The sequence below is a fragment of the Leopardus geoffroyi genome, chromosome B2 (genome assembly GCF_018350155.1).
Source record: "Leopardus geoffroyi isolate Oge1 chromosome B2, O.geoffroyi_Oge1_pat1.0, whole genome shotgun sequence".
In the NCBI taxonomy this organism is placed as follows: Eukaryota; Metazoa; Chordata; class Mammalia; order Carnivora; family Felidae; genus Leopardus; species Leopardus geoffroyi.
The window spans coordinates 3,771,409-3,789,076 of NC_059332.1; the positions used below are offsets into that span (position 1 = coordinate 3,771,409).

The 17,668-nt window shown below is 47.2% G+C and overlaps 3 protein-coding genes across 5 annotated transcripts; 1 reads left to right on the forward strand and 2 right to left on the reverse strand.

Annotated features, from left to right (window-relative positions):
• Window positions 1–5,742: 5,742 nt before the first annotated feature.
• LOC123609484 (histone H2B type 1-M) lies at window positions 5,743–11,116 on the reverse strand. 3 transcript variants are annotated; one of them, XR_006717782.1, is made up of 2 exons: window positions 9,756–11,116; window positions 5,743–6,122 (listed from the first exon to the last, which is right to left on the reverse strand). XR_006717782.1 is itself a non-coding variant. In XM_045500562.1 (2 exons), exon 1 carries the CDS (start codon window positions 11,015–11,017, stop codon window positions 10,637–10,639), a length of 381 nt encoding a protein of 126 aa, XP_045356518.1. In that variant the 5' UTR covers window positions 11,018–11,107; the 3' UTR covers window positions 5,743–6,122; window positions 10,628–10,636. The 3 variants fall into 3 exon arrangements, 2 of the variants coding, with proteins under 2 accessions (XP_045356518.1, XP_045356519.1); XM_045500562.1 differs by having other exon boundaries at window positions 10,628–11,107; XM_045500563.1 differs by lacking the exon at window positions 5,743–6,122 and adding an exon at window positions 7,274–7,631 and having other exon boundaries at window positions 10,628–11,113.
• An 828-nt stretch (window positions 11,117–11,944) lies between these two features.
• Window positions 11,945–12,657, reverse strand: LOC123609460 (histone H1.4-like). Its single transcript, XM_045500535.1, has one exon. The coding sequence runs from the start codon at window positions 12,640–12,642 to the stop codon at window positions 11,995–11,997; it is 648 nt and encodes a 215-aa protein (XP_045356491.1). The 5' UTR covers window positions 12,643–12,657; the 3' UTR covers window positions 11,945–11,994.
• Window positions 12,658–14,170: 1,513 nt separating this feature from the next.
• Window positions 14,171–17,201, forward strand: LOC123609505 (histone H4). The gene has a single exon (XM_045500585.1). It carries the CDS (start codon window positions 16,192–16,194, stop codon window positions 16,501–16,503), a length of 312 nt encoding a protein of 103 aa, XP_045356541.1. The 5' UTR covers window positions 14,171–16,191; the 3' UTR covers window positions 16,504–17,201.
• The last annotated feature ends 467 nt before the right edge of the window (window positions 17,202–17,668 follow it).

Below are 17,668 nucleotides of genomic sequence, written 5' to 3' on the forward strand. Positions count from 1 at the left end.
CCATAATCTGCGTGAAATTTTCTAGCGGGCCCCTGTAACATTTCAAAAAACATTTTTGATGAGAAATTAAACTAATTAGGCTTATTTAGTATGTGAAATTACATGGGAGGCATTGTGAAAGAAGCGATAAACCTTGTTAGTGGGTATTCATATAGATACATCATCTAAAATGATATGAAACTCCTAGAAATCTGAGGTCTTGAAGTGTTCTAGGTCACAAAAAGATAACAAAGTTTCCTTGTCAATTGCTTTGTAATGAAACTCAAATCAGATCCTTAACCACGACCATTTTAAGTCTTTTATAAGATACAGCTATACCTTTACTCAGATGTCACTATAAAGTTTCCCTCAAATGTCCTTCATCTTAGTGACACTCATGGAAAAAACTCTGTGGGTTTCTGGTAACCCTAAGACCATAAAACGGAACTATGTAAAAATTTCCAGGACTAGTGGAAAAACTGGATCCAAGCAAACAAGAATAACATGGGACCGAACGAATTGAGGAAGATAACTATGCTGTGTATGACTTTGTCTTTCAAATATTGCTGACTTTTAACAAATGTTTTGCTTTGTTTTCCAGATTAAGAAAACCTCTTAGCTCACTGACTTCAGCAATGTGACAAAATATGCCTCTGTGAACAAATTGAAAGTTTCATCTCTTGTCCCTATCTGAACCATCTAGAAAGTCTCAGTGAGAATTCTTATATTTTGATGGCAATATGTTTATTTATATAAGTTCAATAAGTACGTCTTCTCCTTATGACAAGATGTAATTGGGAACAATGGTCATACTACCGAGTCTTTGACTAGATTGTCGTATTTGAGAGAGATGTGCAGGGACTCAGTTATGACCTGTCAACTTTGAGGAACTAAGGCTGGCTTTATGGAGCCAATAAAGCCAGGAAATATCACCGTGATACCTTGCTTACAGAATTCCAAGCTACCTTACTAGGTGAGTAGAGAAGGTTACTTTCTGGCAGGCACAGGAACCTCAGGATATCTGGGGGACCTCAAGAAGAGAGGAATTCACCCAGATGTACAGGTATCTCAGGCAAAGTCTGAGGGCAAGCATTTGGCTTGGCTTCTGGTCTTGAGAGGCTATTACCAATTTGATCTGGAGATTCCTTATGAGAAGTTCCAGCAAAGCAGGTTTTCAAGAGTCTATACCGTCAGCCACACTTCTTGCTGCGCTTACGGAAATAATCGGGCCAAGATATCTTAAAACTAGACTTATTTTGCAAAGAAAATACTGTTAGTATGGCTATCTTTGGTAAAAAATGAGGGTGAGTATACAGAGAAAATACGTTTCAATCACACATCTTTGTAGATATTAGATTTTAATACTATATGTTATAAACTGAACTGGATCGTGATTTCTTCTGGCGTCCTCCAGCACGTGGCCACAAGTCTCTAAGGTAACATTTTGATTTTTCTTTCGTCTTTCTGACTTTGAATTCTTTGAGAGCTGAAGCTTCCCCTTTTCCCCGAAGCCCTGCAAACTAAGTATAAATGATTTGATGTGAAGAAATTGCCCTAAAAGTTCATGCGTAACCTGTGTGCGGTTGCTCTATGGACCCCTCAAAGGATCTCCAGAGACCCCTGAACTACAATCTAGGAAGATCTATCGGATTGCCAGTCCCTGCCCTCGCTCTGTCTGAAGATGGCTTCAACTCTGCCATATAGAAGTCTTCTCAGCTGGTTATCCCGTGACTCAAAAACTGGGTTTACATTAGATCCAATCATCAACCATTGCTTTTCTTTTGTTTCCATAGAAATGCCTCTTAATACCTGAGTATTTGAACCATGGGCCTGCCTTGGAGAATACACCTTGATCACTGCCTCCTGAAATGAGTTTGACTATGGTCACGACTAAGAGACCAGATCAAGGAGATGAAACTACCGACCTTGAATAAGTGAAACTCCCAAGGAAGTTTCAGCTGGGGAAAGTGAAGGGGTTCAGGATGTGTACCTCCCACCCCACCCTCCCAGCTTATGCCATTTTGACACATTTTGAGTTCAAGGCACTTGAGACCCAGCAGCTCAAGAAAACTTTTGTCCCTCCCTTAACCAAACAGAAGAATCTAAGTTGGGGAGGGGGGGGGGGTGTCTTTCCTTGAATAAGGGTGATTCACAAAGGTAAATTTTATCCGAGCGATCCATTTGTAAAGCAGGGCAAACATGTAAATACTAAACACGTGCTCTTCTGATCCCTCTGTGAATTGCCTTCCCTCCCCCTGAAGTCCCACACCCCTACCCCTTTCTCCTTAGTTCAGGACGGCATACATACTTTATTTTGCCGGTCTTTGAAATTCCCATGTGTGTGTGAATTCTGTGTGTGTACTCCATTAATTCTGACTTTCAACGGTTAACCCGTCCCATATCAATTTGATTCTTAGTCCAGCTACAAGGACTTTGAAGTACAGAGGAATTCTTCCTCCCCAACATTAGAGTTCTGGAATATGTACAATATTTTATCTTTTTATGATGTGAATGATTTTTTTCCTAAACCAAGTAGCTGTGTGTAATTCAAAATGTGCATTAGAAAGTGCTCCTGAGTCTGAAAATAAATCATGTATGGATTTAAAAAATCATAATAAAGGAAAATAAGAATGAAGGGAAATATGCCTGGAAACTGCTTATCAAGAGAAAACAAGCGTAGCAATATTAATATTAAACAAATTTTAAAGCTCAAAGTATTAGTGGGGATAGAGAGGTACACACTACAAGCGATTTTAGTTCCAGTGTGGAAAACAAAATATTCTGGAAAGCTGTCCTGAAGCAAAAAAGCTAAGGAGTAGAGAAACTGCCCAAACACTCTAGCATGTCATGGCCTAGATCACAAGAAGCCAAGGAAAACTCCCCAAATCTCCCAGAACAATAAACAGCTAGTAGCCGAAGCCCTACTGATAAATACGGCGGACTGGGTTCCCTTGGGGGCAAGTAGCGTTAAGATTCTGCACTGTGTCAATGTCAGCCTCTTGGGGATAAAAAGGACTCTAGGCCCTTAAACTGAACTGGAGACACCTAGTAAGCGAGAGCCAGAGCGTTTGAGAAAGCTTAGGCTTGAGGGGGAAAAAATCTAGCAAAGATTTCTAAGAGGAAACCTGTTTTGTCTCAGAGGTGGAGCTGTGGAGAAGGGTAGAGGAAATTTACAAGCAGGATTTCACCAAAAGCCTAGAGTTTTTTTCAGCGAAAGGTTCCAGATTAAAGAACGGCGGGTTCGTTGCGCCCTCTAGTGCCTTGTGGAGGCAAACAAACCACTTCAGGAAGGAAACCTCTTTAACCCCAATTCTGTAGGTACACAGATTATTTATTATCTGTCTATCTATCTATCACCAACTAACTATTCACCCACTATTTATTGAACACATATTACGTTCCAGGAACTCTCCTAGAAATTTGGGGTGTCTAAACAGAAACTCATAATAAATGTGTAAATTGAGAAAGAAAATACACTATGAGGAGTCAGGCTTCCAAACAAAAGAGATCCCCTCCTCTCCCTCAGACAGAGAATTTCCGATATGGAAATTATCAGAGACTATGACATATTTGCTGAAAGTCTGAAGAAATAAAAATGGAATAATACAGGCAAGAAGCAAGGGATATTCAAAACCAGGCCCATTTTTAAAAGTAATGAAATAGAACTTCGGGAGGTGAGAAAGAGCTATAATTCATAAAGATAAAATAAAAATCCACTGATAAAATGTAACCTTCAGGGCCTCGATGTACCCGACGAAACAGCCACTATGTATGGCAGCAACGGCCAGATTCAAGGTTACTTCATGTCTACAGGTGTAGGGCAAGCTTTCGATATACTACTCTTTGAAAGTCATATAAAAGGCAAGGAAAATGCTTATGCTTATAGAAGATTTGAACAACACGATAAACATAACTTCATCTGTGATTCCTGCGTTTAACGTATAAAGAATATCTGACTTATTTCAAGGTACTCATTTCAAAATTTCAAAATTTCAACCCTGGCTTCAGAATAGTAACAATAGGTACCGAACAAATAGGTACCAGTTTCGTATATACTGCATTTAAAAAAAAATTTTTTTTTAATGTTTATTTTTGAGGAGGGGGGGAGGGGCAGAGAGCGAGGGAGACAGAATCCTAAGCAGGTTCCAGGCTGCACGCTGTCAACGCAGAGCTGGACACTGAGCCGTGGTCCGCCATTTAACCAACTGAGTCCCCAGGAGCCCCTATACTGCACTCTTTTATCATCATCGACCTATAGAGCAGTTAAAGAGTATTTTTTTTAAGATAGTAAAAATGAAAGCCTCTCACATGCTTGGAAACAAAGTAGTTCTAAATACATGGGTTAGTGTGCATATCGTAAAAGAAACTATGTAACATTCAAATACTCGAAGGAAGTGTCCTACAAATATGAGGACGGGAAATCGGGGTTGTGCAAGCCGGGCGTCCTGCGCGGCCACTGCGAGGGTGTCCTCGGCCACTGGGCAGCAGGGCCGGGCCAGCTCGGAAACCGCCGGAGAGGAGGCCGACCAGGGAAGCTGCTGCCCCGCGGCTCGGTCCGCGCACCGCTCGGTTCCGCGCTCTCATGTGCGGACGGCCCGCTGGATTGTTGCGAACGTCCAGCGGCCGCGCGGCGAGGCCGGGTCACCACGCTTTGCGCCCCAGCAGGGGCGACACGGGAAGCAGCCCGGCGCCGGTGGCCGGAAGGGCCAAGAAGACGCGCGACCCCCGCCACCGAGGAGCCGGAAGCACCTAACGTGGCGCAGGCGCAACGTGAGGCTCGTTGGGCCCACCGGCTGCCGCGGAAACGGCCCAATAGGAGGACGGTGTGGACAGGCGTTGCAGGACGGCCCACGGAAGGAGCCGGCGTGAGGGGGCGTGGCAAGAAGGGCCAATGAGAAACCAGCGGGTGGAGGCGTGACAGGACCCACCAATGAGGAAGCCGGCGCGGGGGCCGTGGCTGTGACACTGGCCGGGGGGCGGGGCCTGCCGGGCCACGGGGTCGCGAAGGTTGGAGGAGGGCGGCTGCCAATTTTTAGGACTTTTCAGTTTCAGTTAAGACCTGAATGTGATCGGGTTTGTGTTGCTGTTTGGTATTCGTATTTAGAGGAAATCCCCTCTCCTAGTTGAAAGCACGGTTCTCCAGGTGTGATTGCCTGGACCAGCAGCATCAGCATCACCTGGGTAATATAGAGACGCAAATAATGGGATCCTGCCACAGATCTGGTGAATCAGAATCTGTGAGGTGGGGCCCCGCAATCTACGTTTTAAAAAATACTTCAGGTGATTTTGGTGCACGCGGACGTTTGAGACTGCTTCGAAGTATTGTGTTTCCCTTAATTCAGATGCTGGAGGTGCCCTCATAAATGTGAGCTGATGGGCGCCTGGGTGGCTCAGTCGGTTGACCATGGGACTGAGGCTCAGGTCATGATCTCATGGTTTGTGGGTTCGAGCCCCCTCAGGCTCTGTGCTCATAGCACAGAGCCTGGAGCCAGCCTGGGATTTTGTCTCCTGCTCTCTGCCCCTGCCCTGCTAATGCTCTCTCTCTCTCTCTCTCAAAAATAACTAAACATTAAAAAAAAATTTTTTTTTTAATGTCAGCTGAGCTAAATCAAGCTACTTACCTCCAAGATCGTTACTAGAGCCAAAACAGTGCTTAGGCCTTACCCACTCAGACTTTGAAGCAGAAGATAAAGTGAAAAAATAAATGTGTATCTAGAAAGGAGAGATCTCGGGGAATGATGTGGGTCAACAAGGAATGCGGAATTCCATTTCTCCACGAATTTTATTGATCTTAACATCTCAATTAGAGACTTTTTACCCTCCTCATTTAGACTTCTCCAGCAAACATAGTCCATTATAAATAATGATTCCCTGTAGGCCTGTAACAGCAGTAAATTCTGTTTTCGTAATTAAAACAACAAGTGAAATGAAAATACTAAAGCCCTTTAGTTAGGCTCTTACACTGAGATAATGCTTTTGGAATCCATGTACAGTAAACCAGGATGGGTTAGATTGGAGCAGGGTAGGCACACTAATCAATCATTCTCAGGCAAAACAGACATTCATACTTGATAAATTCTATGAGCTCATCCACATTTTCAGTTAGTGTTTACATTCATTTCTTCTTTCCATTCATATTTCTCCTATAATTGAAGAAATAAAAAGGGGTTTATTTGTTAGGTGCCATTTTGCCATCAGCACTGATATTTGATATCAGTGTATATCTGATATCTGTATAAGGAATCTGTATAAGGAAGAGAGTTCTTTTCACATGTGTTTGTATAATGCGCTATGAGGTATCTCTACTCCAATGTTACCTTTAGTCATTTTCACATGAGCAGATAATGACTCAAACCATCCTTCATCAAGAAATATTCCTAAGCAACATGATCTTCGTTACAAATCCCCAAATATACTTCTTGTGGTGGGATTCAAGTCATTCAAAGATCATATTTTGTCTCTTAGTTTTTGACCTGTGAAAAATTGGCTACTCTGATTGTCCTTTTAATTCAGCAACTAAGGAAAATATAGTTCTTGCTGACAATTGTTAAGTGTTAATAAATGTCCATAGTACTTTAAGCCTTTTACAAGATTTACCTGACTGAATCCTTAGTAATACACTACTTATTAGAACATTTTATTATTGTTATATAGTTGTGGAAAGACCCAAAAAGACTGAGTCGCTAAGTCTACTAAACATTTGCAACAATTCAGTTCATCCTCTATCCCTATTGTTATATGTGTATTTTAAGCGGTTATGATTGCTGTAAATCCTAATGGAGAGCCTACTGTGTGTCTGGAACAGCCTTAGGCATTGGGGAGTCAGCAGCAAAAAGGACTAACTCTGCCCAATGGACCTTAGAGCCTGGAGAATGGGAAGAGGAAACCAAGAATATGCAAATTCATGTCAGTTATGCTAAGGGTAATGAAGAAGAACGAACAGAGCGAGTTTAGAGCCGGATTGAAGGGCGCCATGTGCATTTGCTGGTCAGAGAGTGTCTCCCAGATGTGGTAACATTGTAACCATCCACTCACCCCCAAACCCAAGAAATGTGGGGCGAATGTCAGCACGTAAAATGTGCTATTCCCAGTTGAAGTGTCAAACACGTAACAAGGTCTAGCTCTTCATCTCCCTCTTTTCCCTCTCTGCTTTCTCCTACTATCTTCCTCTGTGCCTTCCCCTTGGTCTTCAGGCTTTGGCGCTCCCTTTCGCAGTAGCCATTTGCTTCTTCCATTCTTTTTCTCAGTCCCTCTCACCTTCCTTCTTCTCCCTATTCCTAAAAAATAGCCACCATTTGGCTGTGATACTTTTATTGTTTTGTATTTATGAAATGCAGCTTAACATTCACGGTTAAACTTTTAGACAAAATTCGAAAACGTTAGTCCTTCACTCTTCTACAATTCCTGTTCCCTTTCCCCGGTAGCAATTTCATGGTTGGTGAAAGGAAAGGTCAGTCAAGTGCCGCTGTCCACGTAAAGCAAAGGGAGCGTTTTCTTCTATGTAGCGCTGTGTGCCCACGCCACCAAAATGAAGGTTAAGAACTCTGAACTTTCCCCAGCGTGATCTCCACCTCTCCTAAGTCTTCTTTGCTGCTGCCAGGGTGTGGAGGGCAATGGGAGTATAAGTCAAGGAGATTGCTGAAGTTGTTCATCTGAATAAAGTACAAAAACATTGCCTTCAATTAGAAATCTCCTTATAACTTTTGGGTCCACAGTTGATCTAAATACCCCAAACCGGGGCGCCTGGGTGGCGCAGTCGGTTAAGCGTCCGACTTCAGCCAGGTCACGATCTCGCGGTCCGTGAGTTCGAGCCCCGCGTCGGGCTCTGGGCTGATGGCTCAGAGCCTGGAGCCTGTTTCCGATTCTGTGTCTCCCTCTCTCTCTGCCCCTCCCCCGTTCATGCTCTGTCTCTCTCTGTCCCAAAAATAAATAAACGTTGAAAAAAAAAAAATACCCCAAACCATTGACAGAACCATCAAAAAAGAAAATAGTTGGAGAATTCAAGTTATGGTCAATCATAGCCATCTAATCAAAACGGTAAACCTATGGTTTTTCTTATGACAATGTGTATGGTGAAGAACCAATTTTATCCAAAGAGAGATGTGGCCTTTGCCCTCTGCTGGGAGGGGATCTCTAGGCTCACGGAATGTCCTGCATGATAAGATGATCTTTGTTTACCTAGAAGCCCTGGGCTGCACAGGATAGGGTAATAATGTCACTTATGTTGGGGGCTTTGGGTCATGTGGCATGTGGGCTACCTCCAGAGGGCCTGCTGACTAAAGTTCAGCCACGTGGACAGTCAACCATGTTCATATGACAAATCCCCTAGGTTGGCAATGTCTGTGTGTTGTGCCAATATTGTTGTGCGGCAGGGAGACATAAACCCTCCCCCGGCCTCCACTGGGAAAGGACCTACCAGAAGCTCTGAGTTGGGAAGCCTGTGCTCCATGCGCCTTTCACCTTGGCTTATGTGTAATCTGTATCCTTTTGATGTAATTAATACCCCCCAACCTTGGGTGCAATAAAGTTTAGTGGATTCTGTGAGTCATCTAGTGAATGATCAAATCTGAGGATGGTTTTGGAGACCCTTCAACTTTGCAGTTGGTGCCAGACATGAGGGGGGTCTATTGGGAGTGTACTTGAACTTTGCACTATGTCTGTTAGTATTTCTAGATTCTGTTTAGTACTCAAATATTGAGATGAATATTTTACCTTAATTTAATGAGCTTTGTAGTTCACGTATAAGTCTATTCCCCTGCCAGCAGAGTTCCAAAGAGTGATAAACACTTTTTTAGATTGTAATGAATAAAAAAAAAAAAAAAAAAAAAAGGAAGCAATTAGCTGTAAGTTTTCTTGATCTTCTACAAATCTGAGGGCTCCAGATGGTCTGGGACAACGTCGTCTCTTTTTGTATTTCTAGTGCCCGTGCCAGTGTCTGACCCAAAGACGTTCAATAACTATCTCTTGAATGAATTAATTCATCAGAAATACTGTGAACTATCACCATGTAGCAATTTAGTAGGGAATTTTGACATATGTCAAGGATCTTACTAGCATCTTAGTCCTTTGGCATATTTCAAATTCTTTTTTTTTTTTTTTTTCTTTTTAAAGAAATTAAAGTGAGCCACTTGAAATCTGTATCTGTTAATTTCCTTTTACTCTGTTTATTTCTCTGCTCTTATTCTGGGTCACAGTGTCTTGTTGAATAATGTGCTAATGTCCTCTACGAAGCCTCTCGTTCCTTTCCTTCCAGGTGTCCTATGCGGGGATTTGTTGAGGCCCAGAATGAAGCTCATTCCCCCAGAGAGGATTTGCGTTTGCATTACCCAGGTGCTCAGGGGCACAAAGCCAGCTTGGGCTTAATCCCTAAATTAATTCTCAACCTGGGTGTTTGAATCCCTCTGATGTTGATGCCAGAAACCAATGGATAGTAGTCCAGATTGCCGGTGGCAGAATCTACCTTGCTCAGCACTAAGGCTCGGGGCACCCTCTTCCTTGCCGTCGTCCGTGGCGAGTGTGGGTCTGTGTGCATGTGTGTGTGTCTGTGTGTGTGCTCGTTTCTAGCTCACCTTCTACCCTGAGGATGTGACCCGGCAGGTGCGTCAGCGTCACCAGGCAAGATTTCTCATCAGGTTTCTTGGCGAATAATAAAGAAAGTCTACATTTTCCTCACTCCCCAGCAGCTGAAACCCTTCAGGCCGGCGAAGCTTGTGCAACAGAAACCGCTGCCTGCCCGAAAGGCTTTCCTTCCCTTCCAACCTCCTCTCCGGCCTCACCTCAAGGGTACGCCAGGGAAGCGGCCGGCGTGCTGAGAAGGGGGCCTCGGTCCCGGGGGGAACCATCACCTCATCACAGTCACACACCTGATGGGACTGAGTAGTGGGCCTCTGTCTCGTGGCCCAGAGGACTTTACAGCTGAATGCTTCCCAGAGACTGTAAGCGAAATAGGACTTCCTAGGACAGAGGCGACGGTAACTGACAGGACTGGAAGGCCTCTCAGAGCCCGGACACGTTCCCTTCCGGCCCCCCTGCGACTTTTGGATACAGTATAGACTCTGCCACCCTCCTCCCCCAGAGAGGCCCCCTCCCTGGCCGGCTGCTCAGAGCAAGCAGGTATGGGAGCAGCTGCAAGGCAGGCCGACCAGAAAAGCCAACGTACATTTTTGGGGACCCTCCCACGGCCTTCGGCTGTTTTCAGTATCACCTCCATCCATTAAAAAGGAAAAGAAAAAAAAAAAGGTGAGGAGAACAGTTTTCAGAGCAGCCTCCTTTGTGCTCTGGGTATGCTCCTTCCTTACCAAGTGCCTCATCATCAATCTGCAGCCCAGCCCAGGGAGTCGAGAGCTGTGTCCTCAAATGGGATTTTCACTTCAGATTATCTACTTTTGTGAAATTGAAGGGATAATAGTTGTTTAGAACCATTTTCGTTCGACGTGAGCACGTAGTTTACGGTAGGTATGGTTACTGACCCGGTAACTTGCAAACACTTTCTACGCACCTGTAACTGAAAATTGGTGGGAGTCATAGCTAGATACAAACTTATCAAACACCCGAAAACAGTTTTCCAAAAGAGGAGATTACAGCTCATTTCTCGAAAGCATGCGTGGCTCTGAAAAGAGCCTTTGGGGCTGGGTAAGGGGGCGCTTACTTGGCGTGTCTACTTGGAGCTGGTGTACTTGGTGACGGCCTTGGTGCCCTCGGACACGGCGTGCTTGGCCAGCTCCCCGGGCAGCAGCAGGCGCACGGCCGTCTGGATCTCCCGGGACGTGATGGTCGAGCGCTTGTTGTAATGCGCCAGGCGCGACGCCTCGCCCGCGATGCGCTCGAAGATGTCGTTGACGAACGAGTTCATGATGCCCATGGCCTTGGACGAGATGCCGGTGTCGGGGTGCACCTGCTTCAGCACCTTGTACACGTACACCGAGTAGCTCTCCTTGCGGCTGCGCTTGCGCTTCTTGCCGTCCTTCTTCTGCGCCTTGGTCACCGCCTTCTTCGAGCCCTTCTTCGGGGCCGGGGCGGACTTGGTGGGTTCAGGCATCGCGGCGATAAAACCTAAGACACTGTGGCTAAGACCTACGGGAATAATCAGCCGCGGCAAGGTCACGTTTATTTATAGATGCGGTATTCTAATGAGGTTAGTAAGATCATTTGCGATTGGATTAATTTTCGCGTGTTGTCAGAAATGCGAATGTAAAAGATACTTGCAGGTCTCGCTTTTCATTGGCTGTTTCGTTACTTTTCTTTTACCCAATCAGAAGGTCTAGACTAGGCTACCGGAAGCTAGTATAAGTGCGCCTTCAAGGACGTTAGCTGTTGGTTTTTTTTTTCAATCTAAAGTGAAACCTTCCCGGAGAAATCCTAATTGTGGGTGGGTAGGTGGGCACGGCTTCTCGCTGGCTAGTACAGTTTGCGTTGGGGTGGGTTTCGCATAATGGACACCTAGTGGCGTGTTGACGTCCTAGATGCTGGAGCTGGAAGGGACCTGGGTTTCTGCAGTATGTTTGGCTAGGAAACCCTTGGACTTTGCCTTCGTGTCTTGGTTTTCTACCAGGAGACGGTGCAGAAAAGCCGCGGTGGCTAAAGTATTTTCCTAACCTAAGAGTGGCACTGGCTGGTCAAGTGCAAATTTCAAAGTGGGCAAATCGTACACAACACAACCAGGGTTCCCCAAACAGGGCTGGGTTAGCGTGCAGTTGAGCTATCCCCTCCCCCCCGCAATTATTCCTGCCTTCGCGTGGAGTGTGGGCCATTTCGAACCATCGGACGTTGGGGAGGGGGAATTAGTGCCAAAAATAGTCCCCAGACTTTCCAAACCCTACTAATAATTCTCACCGCCCGCAGTGAACTTAGGCGTCGCTCTTGGGACCCGCGTCCCTTGCGTAGGGGCCGCCCCCCAGCTGCAGTGCGCTCTGTCCGCCACGCCCCCTGCGTCCGCACGGTGCCACAGCTCCTTTCCCGAGGCCGGTGGGTGGCTCTGAAAAGAGCCTTTACGACGTTCTCCACGAACCCATACGCTTACTTCTTCTTGGAGGCCTTCTTGGGCTTGGCAGCTTTGGGCTTGGCCGCCTTGGGCTTCGGGGCCTTGGCCTTGGCGGGGCTCTTAGCCGCCTTCTTCGGTCTGGCCGCTTTCACCTTCTTCGGGCTCTTGGCAACTTTCTTGGCCGCCGCCGCCGCCGCCGCGGGCTTCTTCGCCTTCTTCGGGGTCTTCTTGGCGCTCTTCTTGGGGGTGCCGGCCCCGGTCGCCTTCTTGGCTTTCTTGGCCGTCCCGGCAGCCTTCTTGGGCTTGGCCGCGCCCGCCTTCTTGGCTTTGGGCTTGGCCTCCCCGGACGCCGCCTTCTTGTTGAGCTTGAACGAGCCCGAGGCGCCGGTGCCCTTGGTCTGCACCAGGGTGCCCTTGCTCACCAGGCTCTTGAGGCCCAGCTTGATGCGGCTGTTGTTCTTCTCCACGTCGTAGCCGGCGGCCGCCAGCGCCTTCTTGAGCGCGGCCAGGGACACGCCGCTGCGCTCCTTGGAGGCGGCCACGGCCTTGGTGATGAGCTCGGACACCGGCGGCCCGGACGCCTTGCGCTTGGCGGCGCCTGCGGACTTGCGGGCCTTCTTCTTCACGGGCGTCTTCTCGGCGGGGGCCGGCGCGGCGGGCGCGGCGGGTGCGGCCTCGGACATTCTGGGCTTGGCTGGCGGAAGGTACAGAAAACAATAATAATAATAAAGTCTCGGAGTTGAGCTGCCTGGCCCTGGAGTGTGTGTGTGTATATATACAAGCACGGCGCGGCGCGCTGATTGGTTCCCAGCTCAGCCTTGCCACTTGACCGCAACCTAGTCTCAGCTCTGTCCCGGAATTGTGTTTGTTACCCTTGAGGAAAGCAAAAAAATGAAAATTTCCCGTGGACGGATCACAGCGAGTCTATTGTATAGCGACGCGGGACAGCTCGTGCTTTGAGATCTGCCTGTTTTCTTCTTCCAGGTTTTACCACGTCAGTCTCAGCCTTTTCCAAAAGCCCCTGACACTCTGAGAGACTCACAGGTCAGGGAGACAACTTCACGAGTTTCGTGTAAAATAGAAGTCCTCCCGTCTGTGCTGTCACTAGCTTGCTCTCTCGTAACAGTCTGTACATTCTTGGCTTCTCGAACGTTCAACAACTGCTTAGTTCTCACTGAGACTGAGCCGGAAAATCTGGTTCAGATGAAGGGAAATAGCACAGGCTCTTTCCCCATTTCTCTGCAAGAGTGATAGTAAATGATGGTTGTAATAAGAGCTTGTACTGACAAGGACAGTCACTACTTTGTCCAAAAAGCCTTCATCATTGCTTTTAGTGACAATTTGGAGGGTTAGTTACTTTGGGGGTTTCAAGCATTCCCGATTTGTTGAGGAAAATGGGAAATGTAGCAATGTGTGGTCCTGACCTCGTTGTCTGGCCTATGTTTCCCATTGATGATGACAGAAGATTCAGAAGAGGCATAATGGAGGGTTGGGCCCCTTTACTGGTGGAAAAAAAATTTTGTTTACATTGATTTTATTTGGGGGGATCAGCTACTAAAATGTTTACAACCTTTGGGTCAGAAATCTGCCATGTTTGAGGATGAGAAGTTTGGAAAGTAACAAAATCAAAGAGCATACACACATACACGCAGACATTCACACACAGATTTCCCTTGAGAAAGGAACAGTGTTTAAAAGCATGTTTTATATTCACGACTACATTTTTTAGAGAAGGAAACACATTACAACATATGCTTGATGTTGAATAGGAAATCGATTTGTGGTGGAGAGTGATTTAATGGCTTTTTTTCACTGTGCAAATTCTCTCTTTGTCTTTAAGAAGTTATTATGTTTATTTTGAAACGTGTACCAGTCTCTGGTTCCCTAAGATGGTGAAAGAAAGAAATGTTGAGAATACCCAGGGCAAACCCCAAGAGACGAGGGTTTCACCCTCCTTTTGGATCCCTTCAAAATCCAGAAATGACTGATTACTTCTTGCAGCACCAAAGGTTAAATATTAAGTTAAATATTAAGTACTAACACGATTCAGATAGGTGTGATGCGACGAGGGATCAGCTCAGCATAAATCACTGTTGTGTGTATTTTGTGTATTGCATTTTATAGCGTTTATGTATTCCTAATCCTCTTAAAGTGGCTTGATTCATTATGTTCGATTTTGAAACTCAAGAATATTCATTGACAGCAGGGAGGAACATGAAGGGCAGAGAAGCTGAGCCATAAGAAGGCTATGACAATGTGATAGCTGTCAGTGCAGACAAGAAAGAGAAAGTCAGAATCACAACCATGATCTGGGAAATAACAGAGGTGCATTACCAACAAAGGAAGGGCTGTCTCTTGGCCACCTAAATGTAGGGAGTCTCCAAGGTACTGCTCCATTCACCTTCGTGGGTTCATGAGTTACCTTTCTATGGATAACTTTGAAGTCTCTCCCTCAGGTCTGTCCTCTTGCCTAAATGTCAAACTTGTATCCTGGGTGCTTGCTGGCTATTTGCCTTTGCACCTCCGTATACCAGATACACTCTCTCTATAACCTCTTTGCTATTGATAAGTGGAGATCTTGCCTGTTACCCTTATACAACCTCATCAGATTATTGTTACTAACCTATGGTTTTCATTCCAACATTCGCAGCATTTCCCAGGGCTCCTGTCTGCACATTTTCCAAACCCAGAGCCTTTCAAGGCTCTGAGGAGCCCAAAGAAGGCTCAGTTATCATTTCGTGTCATGGACTTCTTTGGCTATGTGATTAAGTTTATGGGCCCCTTCCCAGCACAATGCTTTTAAGTGCTTAAGATAACATACCCAGGATTGACAAAGGAAAAGAGTTGCATTAAAACACCAACGTCAAATTGTCAACAACGAAAATTGTTGGAGTGTTCACATATGTGTTTTTTAGTTAATACATTAAAGTACCAACGTTGCCCTCGTGACCAACAATTACCACAGTGTAGAAGGGGTGATATGCTTAAAAGATATTGGCGATACTGACGGCTGCACCTGCCAGTGAGAAGAATACATCGCGGGTCCTGCCGGTCACACTGTTTGCTGCCTGTGTGCCTCAGTGGAGACAATGCCAGGGTTCAGTTGGTCAATAGCGCCAATAAAGACGGAACTGTTGTTCTCTGCCAGTTCCTAGAAGTCCTGAAGCCTGCCATTGTAGCCGAGGCTAAGAGCCCCGCTCTGGAATTTGTCCCCGTGCACCAGGAAGTCAGAAAACAAGCTTCGATGAAGCAGGTGCTCCTCAGAGAGCCTGGAGGAGAGGCCACATCTACACAAAGTCTCAAAGGGATGAATGGCAGGTCAAATGTGTAAGTGTTTGTTATTTGAAGGAGTTGTCAAAAGAACGTCGTAGCAAACCAGGATGCGCTCTTCGTTTAGGAGCTGCAACCCCTTTAGAGGGGTGACTACTGAGGAGAGGAGCGGAGAGCATTCACAACAACATATAATGTCGAGTGAGTGCTTGCGTGCAGCCTCCAACACTTTCCATGCAGAATCTCCTCGAAGCTTCACTGCTCTAGAACTCGGACTTTCTTACGTACTCGCAAAGAACAAGCCGAGCAGACACCGCCCAGGTCATAGGGAGAGCGTGGCAGCAGGCTGTCTCCAGAGCTTGGCTCGGCGTGTGCGACTGGGGGGAGGACTGGGCTGTGATGCAGGGACAGTGGCAGCCAGAAGCCGTCCCCAAGGAACCATACGGTCCGATCATATATAAACTGGAGACTCCCGGCAGGCAGCACAGGGTTCTCGACACTTGCATCCAGCGAGGCTCGGTGAGGGACGCAGACATCCATCGATCGAGAAGAGCAGAAGACACTTGGCAATAAAGACATGCTTAGCGTCAAAGCTGACCTCAAGCGTCTCGGGGACGACGGCGAGTATTCGGTGAGCATTTCCGGCTTGGTCTGGGAGACGTGAGGGGCAAGCGTGAGGCTTGTGTGTGGAAGGTGTCGGAAGCGTCGCCCGGAGTGCCGGCTGCAAGGCTGCGCGGAGCCGGGAGGGTTCCCGGAAGCCCCTCCGGGCCCGACTCCGGCTCAGGGGCCCCGCCCGGTCGGCGCCGCTCGCAGCAAAGGAGACACGAGCGATGGGCGGGCCCAGAGTGTGGTTACCGCCCCTGCTGTCGGGGTTTTCAAACAGGTCCGGCACTTTGCTATAAAAGGGCTGCTTGGCGCCGCCGGGAGTGGTGCTTCCGTAGCGTTGCGGTGGTGTGGTGAGGATGTCTGGCCGCGGCAAAGGCGGGAAGGGGCTGGGCAAGGGGGGCGCCAAGCGCCACCGCAAGGTGCTGCGCGACAACATCCAGGGCATCACGAAGCCCGCCATCCGGCGGCTGGCCCGGCGCGGCGGCGTCAAGCGCATCTCCGGCCTCATCTACGAGGAGACCCGCGGGGTGCTCAAGGTGTTCCTGGAGAACGTGATCCGGGACGCCGTCACCTACACGGAGCACGCCAAGCGCAAGACGGTCACGGCTATGGACGTGGTGTACGCGCTCAAGCGCCAGGGCCGCACCCTCTACGGCTTCGGGGGCTAAGTGTCACCGTTCACCCTACCGAAAGCATGCAATTCTCATCCAAAGGCCCTTTTCAGGGCCACCTACCGCGTCCTCCAAAAGCGCTGTCCACTTCGTGTTCCCAGTCGCTGTTGAGCCAGGTTAAGTAGTCGCTGCGTTTTGCGGTTTTGAAGTGAAGTTGATTTGACAACTAACACTGCATTTCTGGTGCTCTCCGATAATGAAAGGATCCGGAACAGCCTGTGCTAAGTTGTGGGTTTGAACCTATGTCCCCGTCGTGTTTCAGAGGAATTCCCCGTCCTGCGTGGCTGGTTTCTTTCTGAGCCCACCAGAACCTTCTATTGTACTCCCGGTTAGCGTTCTACAGATTTCTCTTCTCATCGTGCTGCTTCGTTATCCCGAGTAGTCTTCGGCTTGCTTACAAGTCCACTTAAATTTGCGTTGACAGATGGTTGAATTCCTGCTAGTGAGGTCATGTGCTTTTCGACCCCAAACCTTGGTTCAGATCCCACCTTTGCGTCAGGAAATGCGTGCTCAACTAGCAGCTCGCAGATGGGTTACGCATTGTTCTCAGGGTCTGTAAACCTTGAGTCTCAGACTGTCAACATTGCCACCGTGTGTTAACAATGGGTCTGATTTTGTGAAGATTCTTGCGGGACCGTTGTGCCGTGTCAACTGGTCTATTTCCAATAAAATTTGTTCCCTGGAATACAAAGGCATAGCTGAGTAGGTGGGTCTGTCACTTTAGGCCACATGTCCTGGCTTTTCTGGCACCAGACTATGCCCTGGCTTTTCTGGCAGCTGAAGTTAGGTTGTGGCACCGGGGCCCAAGATGAGTCCGAAGTCACTGCCAGGTTTGGGCTTGAAAACTTTCTTCCCTCTTATCTGGTAAGAAGGAGTTGACCTTGTTTGATCTAGGAGAAACATCAGGTCTTTAGGGACTGGTAAAAGAGTGACTTGAAGGAAAGAGTCCTGGATTGATCAGGAAGAGGTGGATTAATCACAAGGATCTGTCCCGTGTGACACGAAGAACTGTCTTTAAGCGAATTTATTGTGGAGACTGTTACAGCCACTTAACATTTCCAACCAAATACGGTTTGGGTTTCTCAATTTCTGTAGCAGTGTGGACAGTCCTCTATGGACCTGAACATGGTTTTAAGGGAAGCTGATTCCAAGTGGGGCCGTT